This window comes from Culex quinquefasciatus, chromosome 2, assembly GCF_015732765.1.
Source record: "Culex quinquefasciatus strain JHB chromosome 2, VPISU_Cqui_1.0_pri_paternal, whole genome shotgun sequence".
Taxonomy (NCBI): Eukaryota; Metazoa; Arthropoda; class Insecta; order Diptera; family Culicidae; genus Culex; species Culex quinquefasciatus.
The window spans coordinates 8,992,547-9,014,691 of record NC_051862.1 but is presented as its reverse complement, the minus strand read 5'-3'; the positions used below and the strand labels follow the sequence as shown (position 1 = coordinate 9,014,691).

The window sequence follows — 22,145 nt, the reverse complement described above, 5'->3', positions numbered from 1 at the left end:
TTGAAGACTTAAGAATATTTTCAATTCAATTGCCTAAGAGGCATTGAAGATTGGCCCTCTGGTTGTTGTAATACAGTGAGTAAATGAAAAAGAAAGAAGAAAATTTTAGTTTTTAAGTCTCATTCAAACATGTTCTAACGTCAATATCTTAGCAACTAATGGTCCAATTGGCAATGATCATAAAAAAACAAATATTTTTTTTTTTTTGAAATTAAGAGATATTGTAAATGGTCTATGATTGACAACTGAAAATTTGAAAAGTTCATTGAGTGTGAATAAATTTAATTTCTCATAATTTTAAAATTATAAGCATAAATGCCTCTGTGCTCTCCAGTACTAAGCTTGCTGAAATTTGTATCTAGTTAGCACAACAGATCACAGAAGCAGCGTTATATCAATGTGCTCAATATAGAAAGATAGAAAATTTGTGAAACAATCCTAATATTAAAAGCTAAAAGTTGACAGCATCAGTTATGGAGTTTTTTCCTGCATTTTCTGCCAAAGCAGAATGTTTGACAGTTTGTGGGTTTTCATTAATTTTAAACATCAAATTCGAGTTCTACGACCTGATTTTAGTCACATTGGAATAGTGATTACCTATAAAGAAATAAAATGCATTATTCAATATTTCGTCACCACCGTATTGGCCGCCATCTCGGATTTAATTTTTTTAAACCACTTTAGCGTAGTCGTGGAACTACTTACTTTTCCTGTCATTTTTAAATGACGAAATAGCCTACTTTTCTGTACCAAAAATAACAGAATCGAATAGCAACACTTGTCAAAATAAATGCTGAAAAGTTCTACTTTTCAGCACCGAAATGGGTTTTTCGATTTAAACGATTTATTGAGAAAATACATGACCATTTGACTTATAATTTCACTCAATGGGTGTTTTTTTCTGAAATGCAAAAAATGTTGTATGGATCTCGTTGCAACCTTGATTTTTTCAGCACTCGTCGTATTTATCCAACTCGGTGAACCTCGTTGGATAAATGTACGACTCGTGCTGAAAAAATCGGTTTTTTGCAACTTGTTACATAGATAACTATTTTTTTTATAATTCTATTTTCCAAAGTTTCGATTATCCGAAGTGAAAATTTTCCGAGGCCTTCAGATAATCGAGTTTGGACTTAATTGTAAATTACAAATCTTCAAAGAAATTAAAAGTAAAATTGAAAAGCTGCAGCCAAGGGCCACCCTTCCCTTCAACCAGCATAATGGTGCACTGGTCAGCAGTGGTAGTTTGCTGCTGCTGAGCCAACTCATCCCACATCCCACCACCACCCACTATCATTACGGTCCGGCTTCTGCTCGCACTCGGACTTCGGCTCCGGCACCCGGTTTTAATTTTACGGTCATGTGGCCTTCACAACTGATTTGCGATGCCAATTTTGAGGCTTTCACGGTCCAGCAGTGATGGCTTCGCGCGCCGATGCGGTCTTTGTTGACGATCCCCCAAGTGAGCTAGGGGTCATTGTTGTGATTCCTGAAGCGCAGATTGAATGCTGCGAATGCGAAAAATGTGGATTTTTTACATTGAATGCCCATGTGAGCGATTTTTTATTCGCGAAGGAATTCATTACAATTCAACCCTCAAAACTCTGTAAACAGCTTAATATTCATCACATGATGAATGCAAACGCGATGCAAAAATCGTAAATATGCAACCCGCAAACCGTCAGTGTCAGGACGCAACAATTTTGCATCAGATTTCAAAAATGTTGCAAACAGCAACAGAAAAAAAAGATCGGAAATCTTTTGGCGTCACTCATTCGGTCATAAAATACTCAAACAATGCACGAAATGACAACAGCAAAAAACAACACTCGGCAACATGTTTGATGCTGCTGATGCAGCAGCAATACCCACTTTTACCCACTCCTCCACCCTCTTTTGGGGTTGACACGTGGGCAAAGAGGGGAAAAAAAGCATAAATATTTATTATCGTTGGTTTTGCTGCTGAGTGCAACAAATTCGATGCTGATGCGTTTTTTGTTCATTCATTCTGAGAGTGTGTGTAAGTGCGTTGTTGTTTTGACATTTCGCGATCAATTTCAATTGGGTCAACATTTCAAAGTGTGTGAGCGGCGGGGATGGGCGAGAGCATCAGATGGAAATGATGAATTATGTGACCGGGCTCGTTGTAATTCAATAGAGAACGTGTGTTGTGTGTTTGTTGGGGTTGAGTGAAATGGTTGTTGTTGAAAAATGAATGATTTGTAATCTGTTGTCATTTTTTGTTCTGTTTTGACCGTGTTAGTCAAAACAACAAATCAAATTTGATTATTTAAGTTAATTTATGACCATGATTTTAAATCTACGATTTCATGACAAATTTCCATGGAATTCCAAAGCTCTAACTCACAAACCTTTCATCGTGAACCATGAGCATGAGCATGAGCATGAGCATGGTTGACTGCCAATGAGCTGCTACTCCGTTATTGACAGATCAGCTGAAGTTAAACAATGAATCAAAAATGATCAGTGGGAGCCAACCATCCGTTCACTGTTTAACCCCTGAAGACCCCGACTTTATAAGTCAATACCGGCGCCCTCCCAAGAAGCCTGCAGTTCAACAAAAGGGAGGAATGTTAGTCCGATAGTTGAAGTTGCAGACTCATCAAGCACATAGTTTTTCGCTATATACTTGTTGATACCGCTTGAGACCGTTGAATCCACAGCATCTCCTTCAAGCATCACGTGATTATTTTTTTGGGTTAGTAGGATAAGGTATTGGCTTTTCGATGCCTCCCGAGCTACGATGCTATGGGGAGGACTTTCATAACAAACCTGTCGGCGAGCCTTCCGAGCAACGATGCTATGGGAAGGTCTTTCTAATTAGCACACCAAAACACTCGCGCACAGGTATTTAAATACTGAATAAATGTAATGTTTCATCACGATTACCCAGACGACATTGATGATATAGGAAGGACTTTTTACAGTCATTTACAGTAATACTTAAACTTATTTTAATGCAACAATTCACACGACGTCGTGCCTCCCGATCAACGATGATGTAGGAAGGACTTGAGCAAGCCAATCAGGATGAAACACGAAATAAAATTCTTTTCTTTTCACACACAATGCCACATAATTGACCGCGCGTCACCACCCAACAAATTGAACTCACAAACCTTTCATCGTGAACCAACCCACAAACTTTTCCGGGACCCCACAAATGCCAACCGGAAGTCATTAGCAAAAGGAGGGAGGACGCGAATGCCATCCTGAAAGCACGAGGGAAACCTATTTTGTTCACAAAAGGAGATCCTTCTTTTTGCAAGCCGGAGCCGGAACATATTTTCCTACAGTGCACCACAACCTTCCGTGGGAACTTATAATAAGACCCAGGCTCGGAAACCTTTGGTATCTCGCAGAAGAGCCGCTACAAATTACTGGCCAATGGTAGGGAAGAATTAACCCTTGAGTGCAAATATGAGACTTTGAGTTCTAGGTTTCCGCTTTTTTTTAATTTTTAGTATTGTTTTATTTGTGAATAATCAAGTTACAATAAGTTCAACAAATAAAAAAATACTACCTTTGATAAAAAGCTTATCAAAAATAAAGATTTTCTACAAAAAACGATAAAAAAAATCCTAAAAATTTTGAGGGTTGTCCATTAAGCAATATTATAACAACAATTCCCCACGAAAACAGCACGATTAAAAAAAAATCTTAAATCCAAAGCACAAATCAATTGGGCCCAAAATTGGAATGGGAGTTTCTTGGCCGTTCTTTTTGTTCAAGAAAAAAATCATGCTGTTTTGAAGGTCTCACGAAAAGAAAACACCCTCCCCCCTTAAATCGGTTAAAGGCGCGGTGTTATTTTTTGTGGTTTTTGCAAAAAATACTGGTATATTTTTTTCGGGAATGGATATTCTAAACGCGGAAAAAAAATTAAAAAAAAATTCCTTCAACTTTGCTTTTTCAGCAAATTTCCCGGAAATTCCCGAGATATTTGAAAATTATTGAAAATTTTTCTGTTCCTGATATGAATAATTTGCAACGAAATTTAATAGGATGGAAATTTAATGGTCCAAAGACTTGTTAGTATTAATTTATTACCAAACGGACCACGCGGCTGCTTCTTACAAATTTAGTTGTTTCCATGTATTTTTATATCTACATTGTATACATGCAAATAACTCGCATAGGCATTTGGAAGGTGTTAGCTCTGCCGAGCTTCGGTGACCCATTTCTACGCTGGCTAGCCGAGCGTGCGGTACTTCAGCTTTATCGACAAGCCCCGCCCTGAAGAACGTTTGCATTAATCGGATTCAAACGTTATTTAGAATTTCCGAACCCTTGTCGCGATGGCCTAGTGGTTAGCATTTTTGCTTACCGATCCAAAGGACGGGGGATCGAACCTTGACTCGAGCGACTTTGATTTTTCGTTGGGAGCAGATGGGCATCGAACCCAGGACCATTCGCTTACAAAGCGAACACTGAAACCAGTCAGTCACGGCTGCTCCCACGCTCCCACGCTTGTTAAAAAATCATACAATTCACTGAAAATATTTTTTTTTCTCAAAGTTATGAACAAATGAAGCAATGAAAAAAAGTAATTCTAGTTTTTTTTATTTGTTGTGAAAAACTGCTACCGATATGACTGAAGTAACATGAATCCATGCTCCCAAGAAAAATGCTTTTAACTTGCTTTTGTTACCAGCTTGAGTGAAAGTTGTTCAAATGAAAAAAAAAAAAAAAATTAATATCACACAGAAATGATGTATCCATGACTAATAACTTTTGAAGAACATGATTTACTGATGTATGCTCCTGAACACAATTGCAATTCGTTAAATTTATCTCAAATATCTTTTTATTGTTTTTGTACTTAAAGCATGTTTTAGAGCAATTCTATATGAAATCGATCGTTTTTTTTAATATTAATTTTTATATTTTTAAAATCCGGCTGAAATTTTGTTGGTGCCTTCGATATGCCCAAAGAAGCCATTTTGCATCATTAGTTTGTAAATTTCCACACAAATTTGGCAGCTTTCAAATTTACAAAAGGAATTTTTGATCGATTTGGTATCTCCGGCAAAGTTGTAAGTATGGATAAGGGCTACACTGAAAATAATTATAATCAGTAATCAAAATTTGGTGAAAAATTCGTGAAATTTTCGGATATTTCCGAAAACAATATTTTTTTTTTTTTTAAATTCAGACTAACGAACAATATTACGCTCTTTTGAAATGTTAGCTTTGATTTAAATAAAAATGAAAATTCAAATATTGCTATCGAATCGATCGGAAAATTTCACGAATGTTTTAAAAAAGTAAACATTTTAACATTGAAAATCGGACCATTAGTTGCTGAGATATCGACATTAGAAAATAGTGGGATGTTTAGGTGAGACTTTGAAATCTAGATTAAATTTTCAAAATAACCTATCTCTGATGGGTTTCCTATGCAGATAGAACTTTTTGAAAATTCATCAATTTTCCTGTTTCTGAAAAGTTGGCATTGAATGTCCCCTAAATAAAATAAACAAAAATAAAAATAATTTTTAAGTGACAAAAAGTGGAATTCACGGAAAAGTTCAAACTCTTTGTTTGACTTTGATTATTTTTTTCAGTGTAGTTCTAATTCATACCTACAACTTTGCAAAAGACGCCAAATCGATTAATAAAATGCTTCAAAAGTTACAGATTTTTGAATTTTCATGCATCATTTTTGTATGGACAGCTGCCAAATTTGTATGGAAAATTATATGGACAAACTAATGATGCAAAATGGCTTCTTTGGGCATACCGAAGGCACCAGAAAAGTTTCAGCTGGATTGAAAAATACAAAATTAAAATTAAAAAAAATGACCGATTTCGCAGAGGATTACTCATATAAAGAAGGATTTACCTTCTGTTCCAGGATGAAAATAATTTAAGGATTTGGCAACCTTGTCTTGAGATTTCAGCTCTTGTACTTGTTGTTAAACGTAAAATATTAAATAAAAAAACTCCTCGAACCAGTTGATATATTTGCAAAAAATTAATATCATTTAATAGTAGTTTATGCAACAAGTTGCAAAAAGAGGATTTTTTCAGCACGAGTCGTACATTTATCCAACGAGGTTCACCGAGTTGGATAAATACGAAGAGTGCTGAAAAAATCAAGTTTTGCTACGAGTTCCATACTACATTTTTTGAAATTCCAACAAAACACACACTGAGTGAAATTTTATGTCAAATTTTCATGTATTTTGTCAATAAATCGTTTAAATCAAAAAAAATGTTGAAAAGTGTTACTTTTCGAAACAAGTGCTGAAAAGTTCAACTTTTCAGCACCCATTTGAGTGCTGAAAAGTAGAACTTTTCAGCATTTATTTTGAAAAGTGTTGCTATTCGATTCTGTTATTTTTGGTACAGAAAAGTAGGCTATTTCGTCGTTCAAGAATGACAGGAAAAGTAAGTAGTTTCACGACGGAATTGCAAAAAAGATGTTTTTCGTACTTTTTTCGAATTGACTGTTAAAAAAATTAAAAAAAAAATCTTTTAAATTATCCTATTTTTCAACAAAGAATTGTTTATGTAAGCTTTTCAAATTCAAAATCTGATCACTCTGCTATGAGATATCGAAATGAGTAGATCGCAATTTGAAAATTTTAAGAAAATCCACGAACTTATCCAACTCCGTCCCCTCAAAGGTTAAGGCATTCCGATTGCGCTCCAAAAGATACCGCCAACTCTCCAGCGAAGCCCCGGCCAGGAATTTCCCTTTTCAACTGAAAGGATGGTGAGGCTTCGGGTTGGGTCATGCAGCACCGGAAGTCAAGTTGTTTGGCGGAAAACTTGTGGTCCAATGTTCTCTCGGAATGGCGGTCCCTTGGAAACGGACCATTGGCGGCGAAAGGACTTCCGGCTGAAATCAACACTTTTCTCTAGTTGGCTAGAGTGGTTGTGAGATTTTTTTTGTAATGATTTTCAACATTTTCTTTTCTTTATTTTAATGTAAACTCATAGCTCAAACATTGAAAATCGTTGCTAATTTCGCGGAATTGCTCACGTTCCCAGGTTAACTAGAGTTCATAACTTATTAAAACCCGTTCTTGCACTGAGATAACAATTTCCCAACCGCGAACAAAGTTCGTGGCAGCAGTGCAACTTTTAATTACGAAATCACGAAGAAGTTAACCCCATTTTTGTCGTTGCTCTTTTGCGGTGCGGTTTCCTTTTGGAAGCTTCTCAACTATCGAGATCTTGTATGCTTTAGAACTTGAGAGTGCCTTTTATCTTAATTATAAGATTTTTTCAACCATTTTTCTTAATTTTCCTCAGCTTGTTTTTCAAACCAAACTAGTTTTTGTGTAATTGTGATGAACTTTAAAATAATAGTCGTAATAAATTATTTTAATGACAATATAAAAACAAGTAATTTCAATAACGTTGAATAAATCAGAAAATTCAGCTTAAATTTTCAAAATAACTTTTAGTTTTCTCAGAAGTTGGCAAGACTATCCAAAGTGGAAAAGTTAAAATCAAGATTTCAGTTCGCTTCAAATTGTCCGAAAATTGGGATTTCCCTTGAAAGAGCTTTGTTCAACATTTTCTCATTTCCCACCCAACCCCTCCCAAAAACAACTACAACAATCACAATGGAAAAGTTGCACACAAAGGACCCGAGAGCAAATAATCGAAAGTTTTTTTAGTTTCCCCTTTTTGCAGTAATTATGAGAATGCCATTATTTGTGAACGGAAACCCCAACCCAACACAAAACGCAAACACACACAACCAAACCGTAAAAGGGGTTGATTTTGCTTTCTAAAATGTTGCAAACAATGCACCTTTGGGAGGAGAAGGCACACTACTATACTGGAGATTTCGAGGTTTGCATTCAACAATTAATTCTTTTCAACGAAATTCACCCAAAAATTGAACTCGCTATCTTAAATCTTTAATAAATCGAGAAAATTTCACACCTTCACGCAGATTTACAAACCACCTTGGCAGTAAACCGTACCGGGCAGCATAATTCCACGGAAAAACTTTTTCACACATCCTGTGAAGCACCAGGGCGAAAGTTGCTTTTCCCACGTTCCGAAAAATTCGCAGCAGTAGCATTAATCAAACTTTTCTTACGAAAGCAAAAAAAAAAGGTGGTGCTAAAGTGTGGAAAGACTTGCGCTTCGGGGTAGGTTTAGAAGATCCTCGAAATTTCACGGACAATCTCCACGCGTTGGAGAGGAAAAATTTGCTCGAAAAGACGAAGGATAAGGGTAGTTTGGAGAAAGTACCCGAAAAAAACGAGAGTATTGTAGAAAAAAAGTGGAAAGCTTAACGGGAAGAAAAAAGTTTCTTTCTTTTCTTTTTAAATGATTTTCCCTCGAGCGAATCGAGGGAATTGACTAGTGGCTCACATACATCAGTGAGAAAGGGAGAAAGAGAGAGAGCACACGTACAAGCATTCATCTTCAGTATAGGGAAGGACAAGGGCTGCAGAAAACTTTGATATTTATCTGGGTTTTTGCTTGTTCGAAAGGGTTCTCGATGGAAGGTATCGTGATGGTGCTTAATCAAAATTTGTTCAAGGACGGCGACGGATTGGAAGAAGAATGAGTTAGCTTAAAAAGTTTGCTCTTTTTAAATTTCAAGTGCGATATTTAGGATTTATGCCTATCATCACATGCCCTTCAATTCATCAGAGAAAAAATCACCAAAATTTAAATTCATATCAACATATTTTTCGAGAAATAACGTTGAACTAAAAATTATTCAAAAATTATTTTACTTTTTTCCATTTCCACGGGTCATAAAAAAAAAACCACAAATATTCGTGAAAATTTTACGGGACTCAAATAAAACTGAAATATTCGAAATAAGCCTGATTATTTCAGATCAAAAATAATGTGAGCACAGGGTAAACCAGCTCCCTTCGTAGCAACCTTCACAAACTAACATTCCCGTCCCTTCAAATCAAGATCTACAAACTGACATGGCGGGCGCCGTTGGTGGCAAATGACTGTTACCTATTCGCAACTGATCTAGTTCTAGCAATCATGGTGTTTTATCTTATCAGCGCATTCATACATGCTGTTGATAAGAGAAACACAACTAGATCGTCGAATAAAAATCTAATAAAAATAGATGCCGAATGAAAATATTAATAATTATTAATAATTATTTATAATCTTAAAGAAACCAAGTTAAAATTTTCTAAATTCTTATGTAGATCAATTTTCAATGAAATCGGTCGATTTCGTGCCTTTTTTTGTTTCTTTTTGGAGACCTTCCTTATGAACCAATGAATCCATTTTGTGTCATTAGTTCACTCATAAAAGGCTCCTTACAATTTTGGCAGCTGATCATACAAAAATGGTACGTACATATTCGAAAATCTATACCTTTTGAAATAATTTTCTGATCGGTTTGGTGTCTTCGGCAGAGTTGTAGGTATTGATGAGGACTTGTTAAAAAAAAGGTACGCGGGAAAAAGTTGTAGATTTTTAAATTAACTTTTTTCCAAACAAAATTCCAATTTTTCTAAATTCATGTTTTAAAATTTACTTCATTAAACTAAGGGCAGATTTTGTCCCTTATTAAGCTACAGAAAAGTGAGGGCAAACTTGTTGCTGATGTGTGTTATTTTTTAAAGAAAATAGAAATTGCACTCAAAATTTTTCTGACTTAAGTTTTTGATAAGAGATTAAATTTGCAATCGAATAATACTTTGAGTAAAATTTAATTTTTCCCTAAAAAACTTTTTTTTTTCGAAAAATCATGACTTGGTGGAAATTTTTTGTCCATTCTTTTTTCAATGGATCAAAACCTGTTGGTTTTTGTTCCCTAAAATATATCAAAAAATAAAAAAAATTAAAAAGAATTTCGGGAAATTAAATTTTTGTGAAAAAAAAATATTATTTTTCTTGTACCATTTTTTTATAATGGTCCCCATAAAATAGGTACAATTTTGCCAAAAACACCAAATCGATAAGTAATTTTTTTTAAAGCTACACATTTTCGAATATTTACGTCCATTTGATGCAATTTTTTTAGTGTTGTTTTTCAATCATTGATTTGAGAAAATTGATAGATTTTATTGAGATTTCACGAATACTGCTAATTTTCATGAAATTTGTTTTGCGATATTTGAAATGAAAAATTCTAAGCTCACGCCAGACCCAATTTCATGTGAATAATGCCAATGCAAAGTTTCCCTCCTTCAAAATATTTTCATAAAATCAGGAAGAAAAATATATTAAAAACAGATCAGATAGACATAAAAAAGTTGTACAATCGCTTGGAAATATTTGGATTTCATTCTATATAGTTTATTTTGACACTTATAATCAAATTTTCGCTTTAAGTCTTTTCAAAATATTGATTTTAAAGACCGCAGATCCGAAAAAAAAGTTATTTCAGGAGTTTTTCCATGAATTCTTTGGAATTGAGTTATTTCTGATAGAATCAAAATAGTCATGAGCAATGTGTGATACTTTTTGCTTCAAAATTTAGAAATGTTAGCTTAAATGTCAAATTAAACTTTTTTTTCTTGGAAAATTTAAACTCGACTAGGGCACAGGGCAGCGTTACATTTTTTTAAATTGAATTTGTTATTGTCTTATAAGTAAACATTGAAGAGATAATAAAAATTATCATGTTTTAATATTCATAACAAATTAATGGAAATACAGCCGACTGACTGGCTGTCAAACTTCTCGATAAAAATATTGTTTCAGCAGTCAAAATTTTCAACCGCTTCAAGGAGCATGCTTTGATTTTTTGTTCTATAATTCTGGACTTTTTTTTTGAAAAGGTCCAATAAACCAAAATTTCAGTTTTTGCTTTTTGGGTGTTTTTGAAACCACCTTGATCACCTCCGTGTACGCACAAGAGCAAGCAGCAGTCAAGTGCTCAGTGCTCCATCGTTTTTTCGATTTTTTTCGCCGTAGTTTACCGTGATTAGCCGCGAGTTTGCTCCTGCAGCATGCCAAAGGCCGGCCGTGGCCGTGGCAGTTCGAGTGCGGCCTCGAAAAACCCGCGAAGTTCGTCTACCGGCCGTGTGCAAAAAGGTAAACAAACCAACGCCGTGTCGGCCGCCATCGCGCAGGGGAGCGTGAGCGCAGATGGAATCGACAAAAAGTTACTACATCCCGGGTATGTTCCGAGATCACCAGTGCGAACCCGTTCCGGTACTTCCGGTGCCACGACCAGTGGCACATCAACATCCGCCAACATCCCCATCAGGAACGAGTTCCAGATGCTGAGCGACGACGAAGAAAATAACAACACCGACGGTAGCAGCACTACCGACGACGACGACGACGATGATGGTCGTGCACGGAAAAAAGTGCCGACGTCAAAAAAGAACAATTCTCTGACGGAACGAAGACCACCACCAATTTTTGTTTTGGACACGTTGGCGGACGATGTTGACGAGGTGCTGGAAGGCCTCGGATATTGTCTGAAAATCGGTAAGTCGGCAGTGCAAGTGATCACACTGAACAGAAAAGATTTTGACCTGGTGCTTGAAGAACTGAAGCGTAGCAACTTCAACTTCTACACATACGACCCAGAGAAGCCCCTGTTAAGGTCGTCTTGCAGGGTTACCAAGACCGTCCGATCGCCGACCTGAAGCGACACCTCTCGAACGCCGGAATAAAGCCACGGGAGATAAAAGTGCTCTCGCGAAAGACAACAGTCACAGGTACACACACCCTGTACCTGTTGTACTTCGACCGCGGCACCGTCAAGATCCAAGATCTGCGGCGGACTAAGACACTAGACGGTTTTTGGGTAAACTGGCGGTTTTACACCAAGAACCCGACAGACGTAGCGCAATGCCACCGTTGCCAGAAATTCGGCCACGGCTCGCGGAACTGCAACCTCCGACCCCGCTGCGTGAAGTGCGGTGAGTCACACCTCTCGGAGGCGTGCGCACTGCCACGAAAGGCGGACTTGGGGGAAAATGCAGAACAAACTAAGCCGCGCGTAAAGTGCGCGAACTGTGACGGCAACCATACCGGTAACTACCGCGGATGCGTCGCGCGCAAGGCTTACCTCGAGGAGCAGGAAAAGAGTAAGAAGAAAGCAGCAGCGTCCCACTCTCCTCAGCGAAGTACGAGCGCAGCCGTTTCTGCAGCTGGGCAGCGTACGGTTCCAGCGGACAACCCAGCGATCCCTCCTGGATGGGGGCGTTCGTTTGCCAGCGTGGTCGCTGCCGGCAGCGGCGATGCGGCCCAGCAAGGAGTCACCGGGGAAGATCTCTTTACCCTGCCGGAGTTCTTTGCTCTCGCAGGGGAGAAGATGACGCGGTTTCGGAGCTGCCGTAACAAGGCGGAGCAATTTCTGGCCCTCGGGGAGCTGATGATCAAGCACATCTATAATTGATATTATTTTTGTCTGTGATCTAGTTTTAAGCTTTCTCTCTATCTATCCTTTTTCCATTGCACTTTCTGTAAGTTTTTGAAAACTTTTTCTTACTCTTGTCTATTCCATAGTTATAAGTAATAATTTTTCGATTGAATTACGATGTAAATCACAGCTGAAAGGAACACCAAAACTCTGTTGTGTACCTAAATGAACTCATTGTAAATTGATTATTCACAAATAAAACCGAATTGAATTGAATTGAAAACCACCTTGAGTCAGGGATATTGGACCTTAAAAAAAAAACAGAATTTAATACCACCCTTTTTTAATATGACTTTTTTCAAATTATGTTTTTTTTGTATTATAAATTGTGTTTTGAACAGTATGATATAAATCGTTTAAAAATATTATGTAAATATTCTATAAACGAATCTATTAAAAAATAAAATCAAAGCATTTCATGAAGTACAATTTTTTGTCATTAAAAACCGATTAAAAAATATTTCTCGAGAAATGATTTGGGAACGAAGCTTGAATTGGCGTCGGAGCCAAAAGCAAACCCTATACCATTCTTTAGTAAGAAAGGCAAAAAGGTTATTATTTTTTCAGTTTTGTTTTTGTGTCTGTTTAAAATTATTATTTTTATGTTTGAATATGAATAAGTAGATTACAAAGAAAACCCCAATTTACACAACTTCTATTTGAATACCATGCCTGTCTTATAAAGTGTTGTTCTTTTCACCATTCAACCTTATTGCTTTTTTCCTTGTTTTTGAAATTGAATTTATAAAAAGCTTCAATTTTCAACCTGTTGCTTTAGATAAAAGTATAAAAATGACAAATAAAGCTTCACATATAACATGAAACTTTTTCCACATAATTTTGAAAGATTTGATTGAGTTGCTTTTAATGAAATCTTAGAGTAAGGTTCGTTCGCGCAAAAATAAAAACCGCATAATTGTTTCACAGGAATTTCATGGATGTAAGGAAAAACTTACATCAAACTTTTTGAGCACAGTTTCACAGTTATCGTAAAATTCATCCAAAATATTTTTATTTATTCTGATAACAGTCCACCAAACTCTATTATCAGAAGGCCTCGGAAAAAATTCACTTCGGATAATCGAATCACGAACAAAAAACTTTTTTTCAATTAAAACGGCAATAAAATTTTCAAATTTGACTAATATAGGGTCACAGAACTCGAATTTGATGTTAGAAGTTCGAAAGTTTAAAAACACGAAAATTTGTTTTTTGGTCATGATTCGATTATCACACAAACCTCCGGATAATCGAGGCTTCGTATAAGGGTAATTCTCCGCCAGCTCACACAGCAGTTGCCCCGACCCCTCTTCGATTTGCGTGAAACTTTGTTCCAAGGGGTAACTTTTGTCCCTGATCACGAATCCGAGGTCCGTTTTTTGATATCATTCGTGATCAGGGACAAAGTTTCACGCAAATCGAAGGGGGGTCATGGCAACTTTTCCTGATTTCGTGTGAGTTGGTAGAGAATTACCCATAATCGAGTCTGGACTGTATAGAGAGGCTGGTTCAACTTATCCAAAATGATCAATTTTGTTTTTTTTTGTGTCAACATGCAGTTGAAAGAAAGAAAATGCAAACATTGCCTAATTGTCCTTTGTAAATTTATTTGCAAATGAGAACCATAATTTATCACAATTGCAAAGTTGTCCCACTTTACGCAGAATATAAAAAAGCAAGTAACTGGACATTTTTGCAATTTTCATTAAGTCTCCGATTCTGAGAAAAGGTTTTTCTTTATTGCAGAAAACCCTCAACAAAGAAAAACCCGATCTCTTTTCACCATCGCCCACGTACACAACCACCAGAAAGCAATTGATTTATTGGATTTTTCCCAGTCTGAAATTCCTCTGAAAAACCCACCACCAACTGCATTGAATCGCAGAGAAGGAATTTGAGCTTTGAGAGGAGCAAAAAAAAAAACTCAGCTTTTCATCTGTCCAAACTTTCAACCGCGTCAGTGCCGCTTCGCTTGCAGCAGTGTTGCCAACCAGCCCGAGTGCTGTCGAGATTTATAACCATCTTTCCGCGATGAATTTTTAATCGCAGTTTAATTTTATTAATGTTTCTTTCATAAACCGAAGCAACCGTGCCGGGAGGGGGCTGTGGTTTTTCCTGGGAGGAAGCCCCGATCGATCCCGCGGGAGAAAATCTCTCGGAAAATGAAAAATTGCCCGGGGTTTTACGAGGGACTTCCCGGAGGGAGGAACACCGTGTTTGATTTATCACTTCTAAAAAAGCTCGCAGTGATTAGCCCCAGACAGCTTGCTCGGGGAAAACGTGGAATCGTGACGGGAATTGGGCAATTTTGACGGAGGTTGAAGATGATGGAGATTGCGCCTGGGAGATTAAATTTGGCGTTTAAATGATTTTTTTGTGGGTACAGTTTGGCCAACTTCAAACAAAGTTGCATCGTCGACTTACTTTGTAAATAATTGGGACTAAAAGCAACAGCGTAGCAAGCCAATTACAAATTGTGTACACAAGTCCTCAAAGACCATATTTCAAATGAACTTTCGAAATGAATACCTGCGGTGAAACTCCCACACCAGAGTTGAGCTCTTGGAATGGCACCAGATTCATAAATGTCCAGAAATAAATTAACAAACAAATTGGAAAGACTTGCCTCTGAATTTCGTTCCAAATTGTTTGCAGAGCTTGATTTGCTTTTGGATTATTTGATTTGAACTTTAAGAAGTAAGAAGTTGGAAGTTGGAAGTTTGAAGTTTGAAGTTGGAAGTTGGAAGTTGGAAGATGGAAGTTGGAAGTTGGAAGTTGGAAGTTGGAAGTTGGAAGTTGGAAGTTGGAAGTTGGAAGTTGGAAATTGGAAGTTGGAAGTTGGAAGTTGGAAGTTGGAAGTTGGAAGTTGAAAGTTGGAAATTGGAAGTTGGAAATTGGAAATTGGATATTGGAAGTTGGAAGTTGGAAGTTGGATGTTGGTAGTTAGTAGTTGGAAGTTGGAAGATGGAAATTGGAAGTTGGAAGTTGGAAGGTATAAGTTGAAAGTTGAAAGTTGGAAATTGGAAGTTGGAAGTTGGAATTTGGAAGTGGAAGTGGAAAGTTGGAAGTTGGAAGTTGGAAATTGCATATTGGAAATTGTAAATTGGAAGTTGGAAGTTGGAAGTTGGAAGTTGGAAGTTGGAATTTGGAAGTGGAAGTGGAAAGTTGGAAGTTGGAAATTCCATATTGGAAATTGTAAATTGGAAGTTGGAAGTTGGATGTTGAAAGTTGAAAATTGGATGTTGGAAATTGGAAGTTGGAAATTGGAAGTTGAAAGTTGAAAGTTGGAAGTTGGAAGTTGGAAGTTGGAAATTTTAAGTTGGAAATTGGATATTGGATATTGGAAGTTGGAAGTTGGATTATGGTAGTTAGTAGTTGGAAGTTGGAAGATGGAAATTGGAAGTTGGAAGTTGGAAGGTAGAAGTTGGAAGTTGGAAGTTGGAAGTTGGAAGTTGGAAGTTGAAAGTTGGAAGTTGGATGTTGGTAGTTGGAAGTTGGAAGTTGGAAGTTGAAAGTTGAAAATTGGATGTTGGAAATTGGAAGTTGGAAGTTGGAAGTTGAAAGTTGAAAGTTGAAAGTTGGAAGATGGAAATTGGAAGATGGAAATTGGAAGTTGGAAGGTATAAGTTGAAAGTTGAAAGTTGGAAATTGGAAGTTAGAAGTTGGAATTTGGAAGTGGAAGTGGAAAGTTGGAAGTTGGAAGTTGGAAATTGCATATTGGAAATTGTAAATTGGAAGTTGGAAGTTGGAAGTTGGAAGTTGGAAGTTGAAAGTTGAAAATTGGATGTTGGAAATTGGAAGTTGGAAGTTGGAAGTTGAAAGTTGAAAGTTGAAAGTTGAAAGTTGAAAGTTGAAAGTTGAAAGTTGAAAGTTGGAAGTTGGAAGTTGGAAATTTTAAGTTGGAAATTGGATATTGGATATTGGAAGTTGGAAGTTGGATGATGGTAGTTGGTAGTTGGAAGTTGGAAGATGGAAATTGGAAGTTGGAAGATGGAATTGGAAGGTAGAAGTTGAAAGTTGAAAGTTGGAAATTGGAAGTTGGAAGTTGAAATTTGTAAGTTGGAAGTAGAAAGTTGGAAGTTGGAAGTTGGAAATTGGATATTGGAAATTGGAAATTGGAAGTTGGAAATTGGAAAATAGATTGAAGATTGAAGATTGAAGATTGAAGATTGAAGATTGAAGATTAAAGATTGAAGATTGAAGATTGAAGTTTGAAGATTGAAGATTGAAGATTGAAGATTGAAGATTGAAGATTGAAGATTGAAGATTGAATTCTGTATGTATTATTAAAATCCAGAGTTTAAGATTGATTTTTCCCATTCCCATCATTTTACCCAAACAAAACCAACTCCACAAGCAAATGTTAATAACTTTCCAGCCAACAGCATTTCTCCAGATTGAACATAACCCACGACACCGTAACAAGTCACGACTCCAACCCTGTTCCGGGGGAGGACCAAGGACATGCTGCAGCTGACAAGTTTTGTTCCACAAGTCTCCTGTAGCTGTTGTTGTTTCAGCACACGACACAGCGCTGGAAACAACAACGGTGGCGAACGAGTGGTGCCTCCCTTCGGCACAGGTCAACCAGCACAGCCTGTCGAGTGACCCCGGAACGTGCCCGGAATATTTACTGGACTTTTCTGAGGCCTCTGCCGCAGTCCCGTGTGAACAGTTCAAACATTAATCTTGAGCCTGTTTCTGCTCTCGGTGTGTACACCTTTGGAAAATTGAAAAAGACCGGCCTTCTGATGTTTTTTTGGGAGGGGAGCAGCAACATGGCAGAAACAACATTCAGAGTGGGAGCAGATTTTTCATTGCATACTTTTGGGGGTCACGAGCGTGGTCGGATTTTTTAAGGTGGGAGGTTTGTATTCGACCTGAGCTTGGCATATTGAATTTTGAGACTCTATGAACTTTGAAGTAAGACAATCAATATTCTTTCTTTGTTTCCAATAGAAAGCTTAACAATTTATTAACTAATTTTTTACATTTTTCATAACACATAAAAGTTACCCAGAGTTCATTACGGGAAACACTATAAACAACAAACTAATGCTCGAACACACTTGAAGCAAGTGTAAGCGTATGCACATGTTTGTCATTTTGGGGAAAAGTTTTCTCTCCTAGACCTGACGAGCTAGGGATCAGCAACGGCAGAATCGCTGGGGCTTGGGTTAGGAAAAAGTGGTGGGAAAACTTTCGAAGCTTGTCAGGAAAACATAATGCTCCAGCTTGACTTGGGCTTTGATGTGGGTGAGCTGAGTTTATTGAGAACTATTTGTACGTATGGGTGGATAGTAAGGTGAGAGTTTTAATTAATTTACTGATCAACAATTTTCAGATTATTTTGATTGTTACAATCAAGTCAATAAATTTCCTTTCTATTTATTTTTTGGAAGAGCTAAACTTTTTTAAATCTAAAACAATAGGTTGTTTTGAAATTCCAATTTGATCAGCTTTCAAATTAAGTTTATTTTTTTGAACATCAATTGCTTCAATATTTAAATTAATTGGATTAAAACAAAGCTTAACACTCTGCAACAGTAAGAACGACGTAATAAAATGGATGATGAATAGAAACTAGTAAGATGCTAAGTTTTTCAATACATAAGTCATCAGCCGAGAGGAGGCAAAAAAGCAAAAACTATCACAAAATGCTTTATATATTATTACAGTTATGCTACACCTAAAGTTAAAGAACGAGAGGATAGTCCTCACGAAACGAAACGTGAGAAAAGTGCTATTTTGCGAGAGTATAGTCCTCTCGCGTGTTCATTCGTTCATTGGAACAGTTCATCCTTTGAGTGGCTTATATGGACAAATGATCGACACTTAGTCACCGAACCATGGTGGCCCATACGGCAAAGGAACGGTTAAATTTGCCGAAGGTCTTGAGTTCGAGTCTCGGTACCGCAACTTTTTTTTTTTTTTGATAGATGAACTTTTTTTGAAGATGAACCCATGAGTAAAGTACTCTCGGTAGTTTCGGGATTTATCCTCTCAGTCTGCACACAGTACCATTTTACTACCGAATCGTGCTCTTTATCCTCTCGTATGCCGATGTCCAGTTCTGGGTGTACTACCGATAATGTGGTAAATATCAATACAAAAGTTACTTTGCTTCAGTTTTATATCTTTTTCAGATTTTTTGGCTCGAAATTCAAAAATTTAGGATAAATAAAAGTGCAATATTTGTTTCTAATACAACAATATGTGTGTTAACGCTATGTGTATTTTAAATGATTTACAATAAATTGTACATTTTTTCAATAGAGCGTCCATCCCGGGATTTATCGGGAAAGAATTCCCAGGATTTTTCCAAAACCGAGAATTTCAGTGTCCCAGGTATTTTCAGATTTGGTCCCGATTTTCCCGAAATTTTTAAAAAATAATGCAAATTTTGGGTTAGAAATTCCGATTTTTTGTAGAAACGTATGTTCCATTGTGTTGAACACTTCGTAATTAATAGGAATTTTTATTTTTTCAATTTATTTGGCTAATTTATCCAAATTGTTTGAAATTTTAAGTACTTATCCGTAAAATGCCAAGCTCTTTAAATGTTTGCAATACAATTTTATTTGATTGATATTTATATATTGATATTTATATTTACACTTGGTTTTATGTTTTTGCATATTATTGTAAACAAATTTTCATTGAAAAAATAAATAATAAGCAATGTTTTTGACATTTGAATGGATAAAGTTTTAAACACATGCTCAGTTGTTTTGCAAATAATCTATTTCAAAAGTTTTGAAGTTTTTTTTTAATTTTAGTTTAAATGACTTTTTTAATTTTATTTAAAAAAAATGAATATATAAATGAGATAAAAACGCATTAAGATTGTTTTCAGTTGATAATACTAATATTTTGAATAAGATTTTTTAAGTCTTTTGAAAAAAAAAATATGCTTCCCGATTTGTGTTATCAATGAGCATGAGCATGAGCATGGTTGACTGCCAATGAGCTGCTACTCCGTTATTGACAGATCAGCTGAAGTTAAACAATGAATCAAAAATGATCAGTGGGAGCCAACCATCCGTTCACTGTTTAACCTCTGAAGATCCCTACTTTATTAGTCAATACCGGCGCCCTCCCAAGAAGCCTGCAGTTCAACGAAAGGGAGGAATGTTAGTCCGATAGTTGAAGTTGCAGACTCATCAAGCACATAGTTTTTCGCTATATACTTGTTGATACCGCTTGAGACCGTTGAATCCACAGCATCTCCTCCAAGCATCACGTGATTATTATTTTTTTTGGGTTAGTAGGATAAGGTATTGGCTTTTCGATGCCTCCCGAGCTACGATTCTATGGGGAGGACTTTCATAACAGACCCGTCGGTGAGCCTTCCGAGCAACGATGCTATGGGAAGGTCTTTTTGGTTAACACACAAAGTCACTCACACACAATTATTTCACTCCACTATTAATTAATCCAAAATGTCAGTGCGTCTTTCGATCATTATATAGAAATGGCTTTTTCACCATAAAAATAAAACCTTATTCAAAACATTATACACAATTTACCCGACGCCGTGCCTTCCGATCAACGATGATATAGGAAGGGCTTTGAAAATCACAAAACAATTAACAAAGATCTCAAAAAAAAAAAAATCACAAAAAAAATCACAAAAAACACCAATTACTCAACGAAAATTACGCTCAAGATACAAATAATTCAGTAAGTCATGCTATTATTCGATTACCACAATCACTCACTCCATACGAATCACAGCGACACAAAAGAAATGAAAATGAGCATGCAAAAACAAGACAGCGCGTCCCCGTGGTCAGCGCACTAATCTGCTTCCCGATTTGTGTTATCAATAAACATAAACTTAAACCAAAAACCTGAACAAAAGAATGGAAAATAGTTTTGGAATTCTCGGGATTTCAAAAATTCCGGGGCGAATAGATACAGCATCTTGAGTTCATATTTTGTGAAAAGTGTTTTTTTTTTTCAGTGTCATTTAATTGGACCTCATTTTTCAACTCGATACCTATTCGATAACTATTGATTTAATTTATAATGTTAAAAAGTGATTTTGTGAAGTTTTGTGCTATTTTCTGTAAACATATTTTCGAGATTTTTTAAAATCAGGAAAAACATTTGATATGGCTTAAACCCATATTTAAGACTTTAAAGCAAAATTTCACAAAATTTCTCAAAACACGTAAATGTTAAATTATCGACCGTAAATGGCATTTTTTAAACTGCAGTTCAGGATCTGGCACTGTCATCTGCTATATTTTTTTTTGGAAAAACCGAAAATTTTGTGAAATTTTGTTTAAAAACCATCAATATTTTAAAATGTTTTTCCAGATTCTTAAAAAACAAAATATGTTTAAAGTAAATAGCACAATATGCCACAAAATCCATTTTCAACATTGGGAATCGACCCAATAGTTTCTGAAATATCGATAGTTGAAAAATGTGGGCAAACAGTGACACTAAAAAAGAACAACTCAACATCTTTCGAAAACAAAAATCTCTCTAAAATGCAATAAACTTAAAATGGTGCACTTAAAAGTTATTTCATGTATGATAACACTTTTTATTTTACACATGAACATAATTTTTGAAATTAAGCTTCACAATTTTTCCGATTATTTTTTTCAAAAATCACAAATTGTTTAAAAAGATAAGATGTCATTAAAAAAATTGTCGTTTTTAAATTGATTATAAAGTAAATAATACATGACAATACGTGCCGATGACATAAAAACAATATAAAATCTTTTTAATAGATCCGTTTCAAGATATTAAAAAATTGAGAAAATCTTTCACAATGTAAGTTTCCATTCACACATTGTATTCGAAACCAAGTTAGTCACAGTAAATTTCTCCTGTGCAAACGACGCAGTCCAGTATCCCAAAATCAATTAGCCGCCTTGTAACGTTGGTTTCACTGTTCAACTTGCACCATACCAGCCTAGTGTCCATCCGGCACAAACCACATCCGCAAAAGTGTAACCAAGCCAATCAATCAATTTCCGTGCAGCCCCCGAAAGCAAAGTCGAGAAATGTCGCAAAGGTTTGCTTACATTTGATCCTCTCGCAGGAATTTTTCCACTCCGCCGAACGCGAGAATTTTCTGTTGATTTTTGCGTGCGCGAAATTCCCTTCCACGAACAGCACTGCTGGGGCGATCGGTTCCGGGAAAAACCCTTTTGGACGAGTCATTCCGTCGTCGCGCCATTTTCCAAGTGGCGAGAGACCTCGAGACCGCATCGGAACAAAACCCACTGCCACTGCGAAAAAGCTCGCAAATCTCACTCTCCGCATAATAAATCATTGGGCGTTGCGCGATGGACGGGTTCACGGGGTTCTCTTCTGCGAAGAGGACACCCAAAGGGGCGCGCGGACGACAGCTCCGGAATCCGGTGTTCAATTTTCCGGAAGGGCGTCTCGTGGAATGTCACCCGACGACTTGCTGCGTGCACGATTGAATCGACATGTCGGTCGTGGCTTTGGGACAAAAAGGGGTTCTCGGTGGTATTTCGTGGGAAGGACACTGAAAGTGTCTTAAATGTAACATGAATAATTCTGATTTTCAAATCGGATAATAGCTCTGCTGATGCGTAAAGATTTCGATTAATCAATTTGATTTCATAATTGTTCTTGTAAAATGATCAAAAAATGTGCCTAGTGCCGGTCATAATCAGCTGAAACAGCCAATTAATTATAATCATATTTTTCAAACAAATAAACGTGAGTATTTTAATTTCAATTTAAAAAGAGTTTTTTCGTGAAATAGATAAAAAGTATCAATCAATGTTAAAGG

At 36.5% G+C, this 22,145-nt stretch overlaps 2 protein-coding genes across 2 annotated transcripts in view; both read left to right on the top strand.

Moving 5' to 3' along the window:
- LOC6043954 (neuroligin-3) overlaps window positions 1-22,145 on the top strand; it is a 291,951-nt gene that overhangs the window by 16,469 nt on the left and 253,337 nt on the right. The gene's annotated exons all lie outside the window — the stretch shown is intronic.
- The window catches only part of LOC119767701, a 106,158-nt gene continuing 85,432 nt past the window's right edge, over window positions 1,420-22,145 (top strand). The window contains exon 1 of the mRNA XM_038256944.1: window positions 1,420-1,462. Coding sequence (XP_038112872.1) covers window positions 1,420-1,462 — 43 coding nt within the window. The remainder of the gene's footprint in view (window positions 1,463-22,145) is intronic.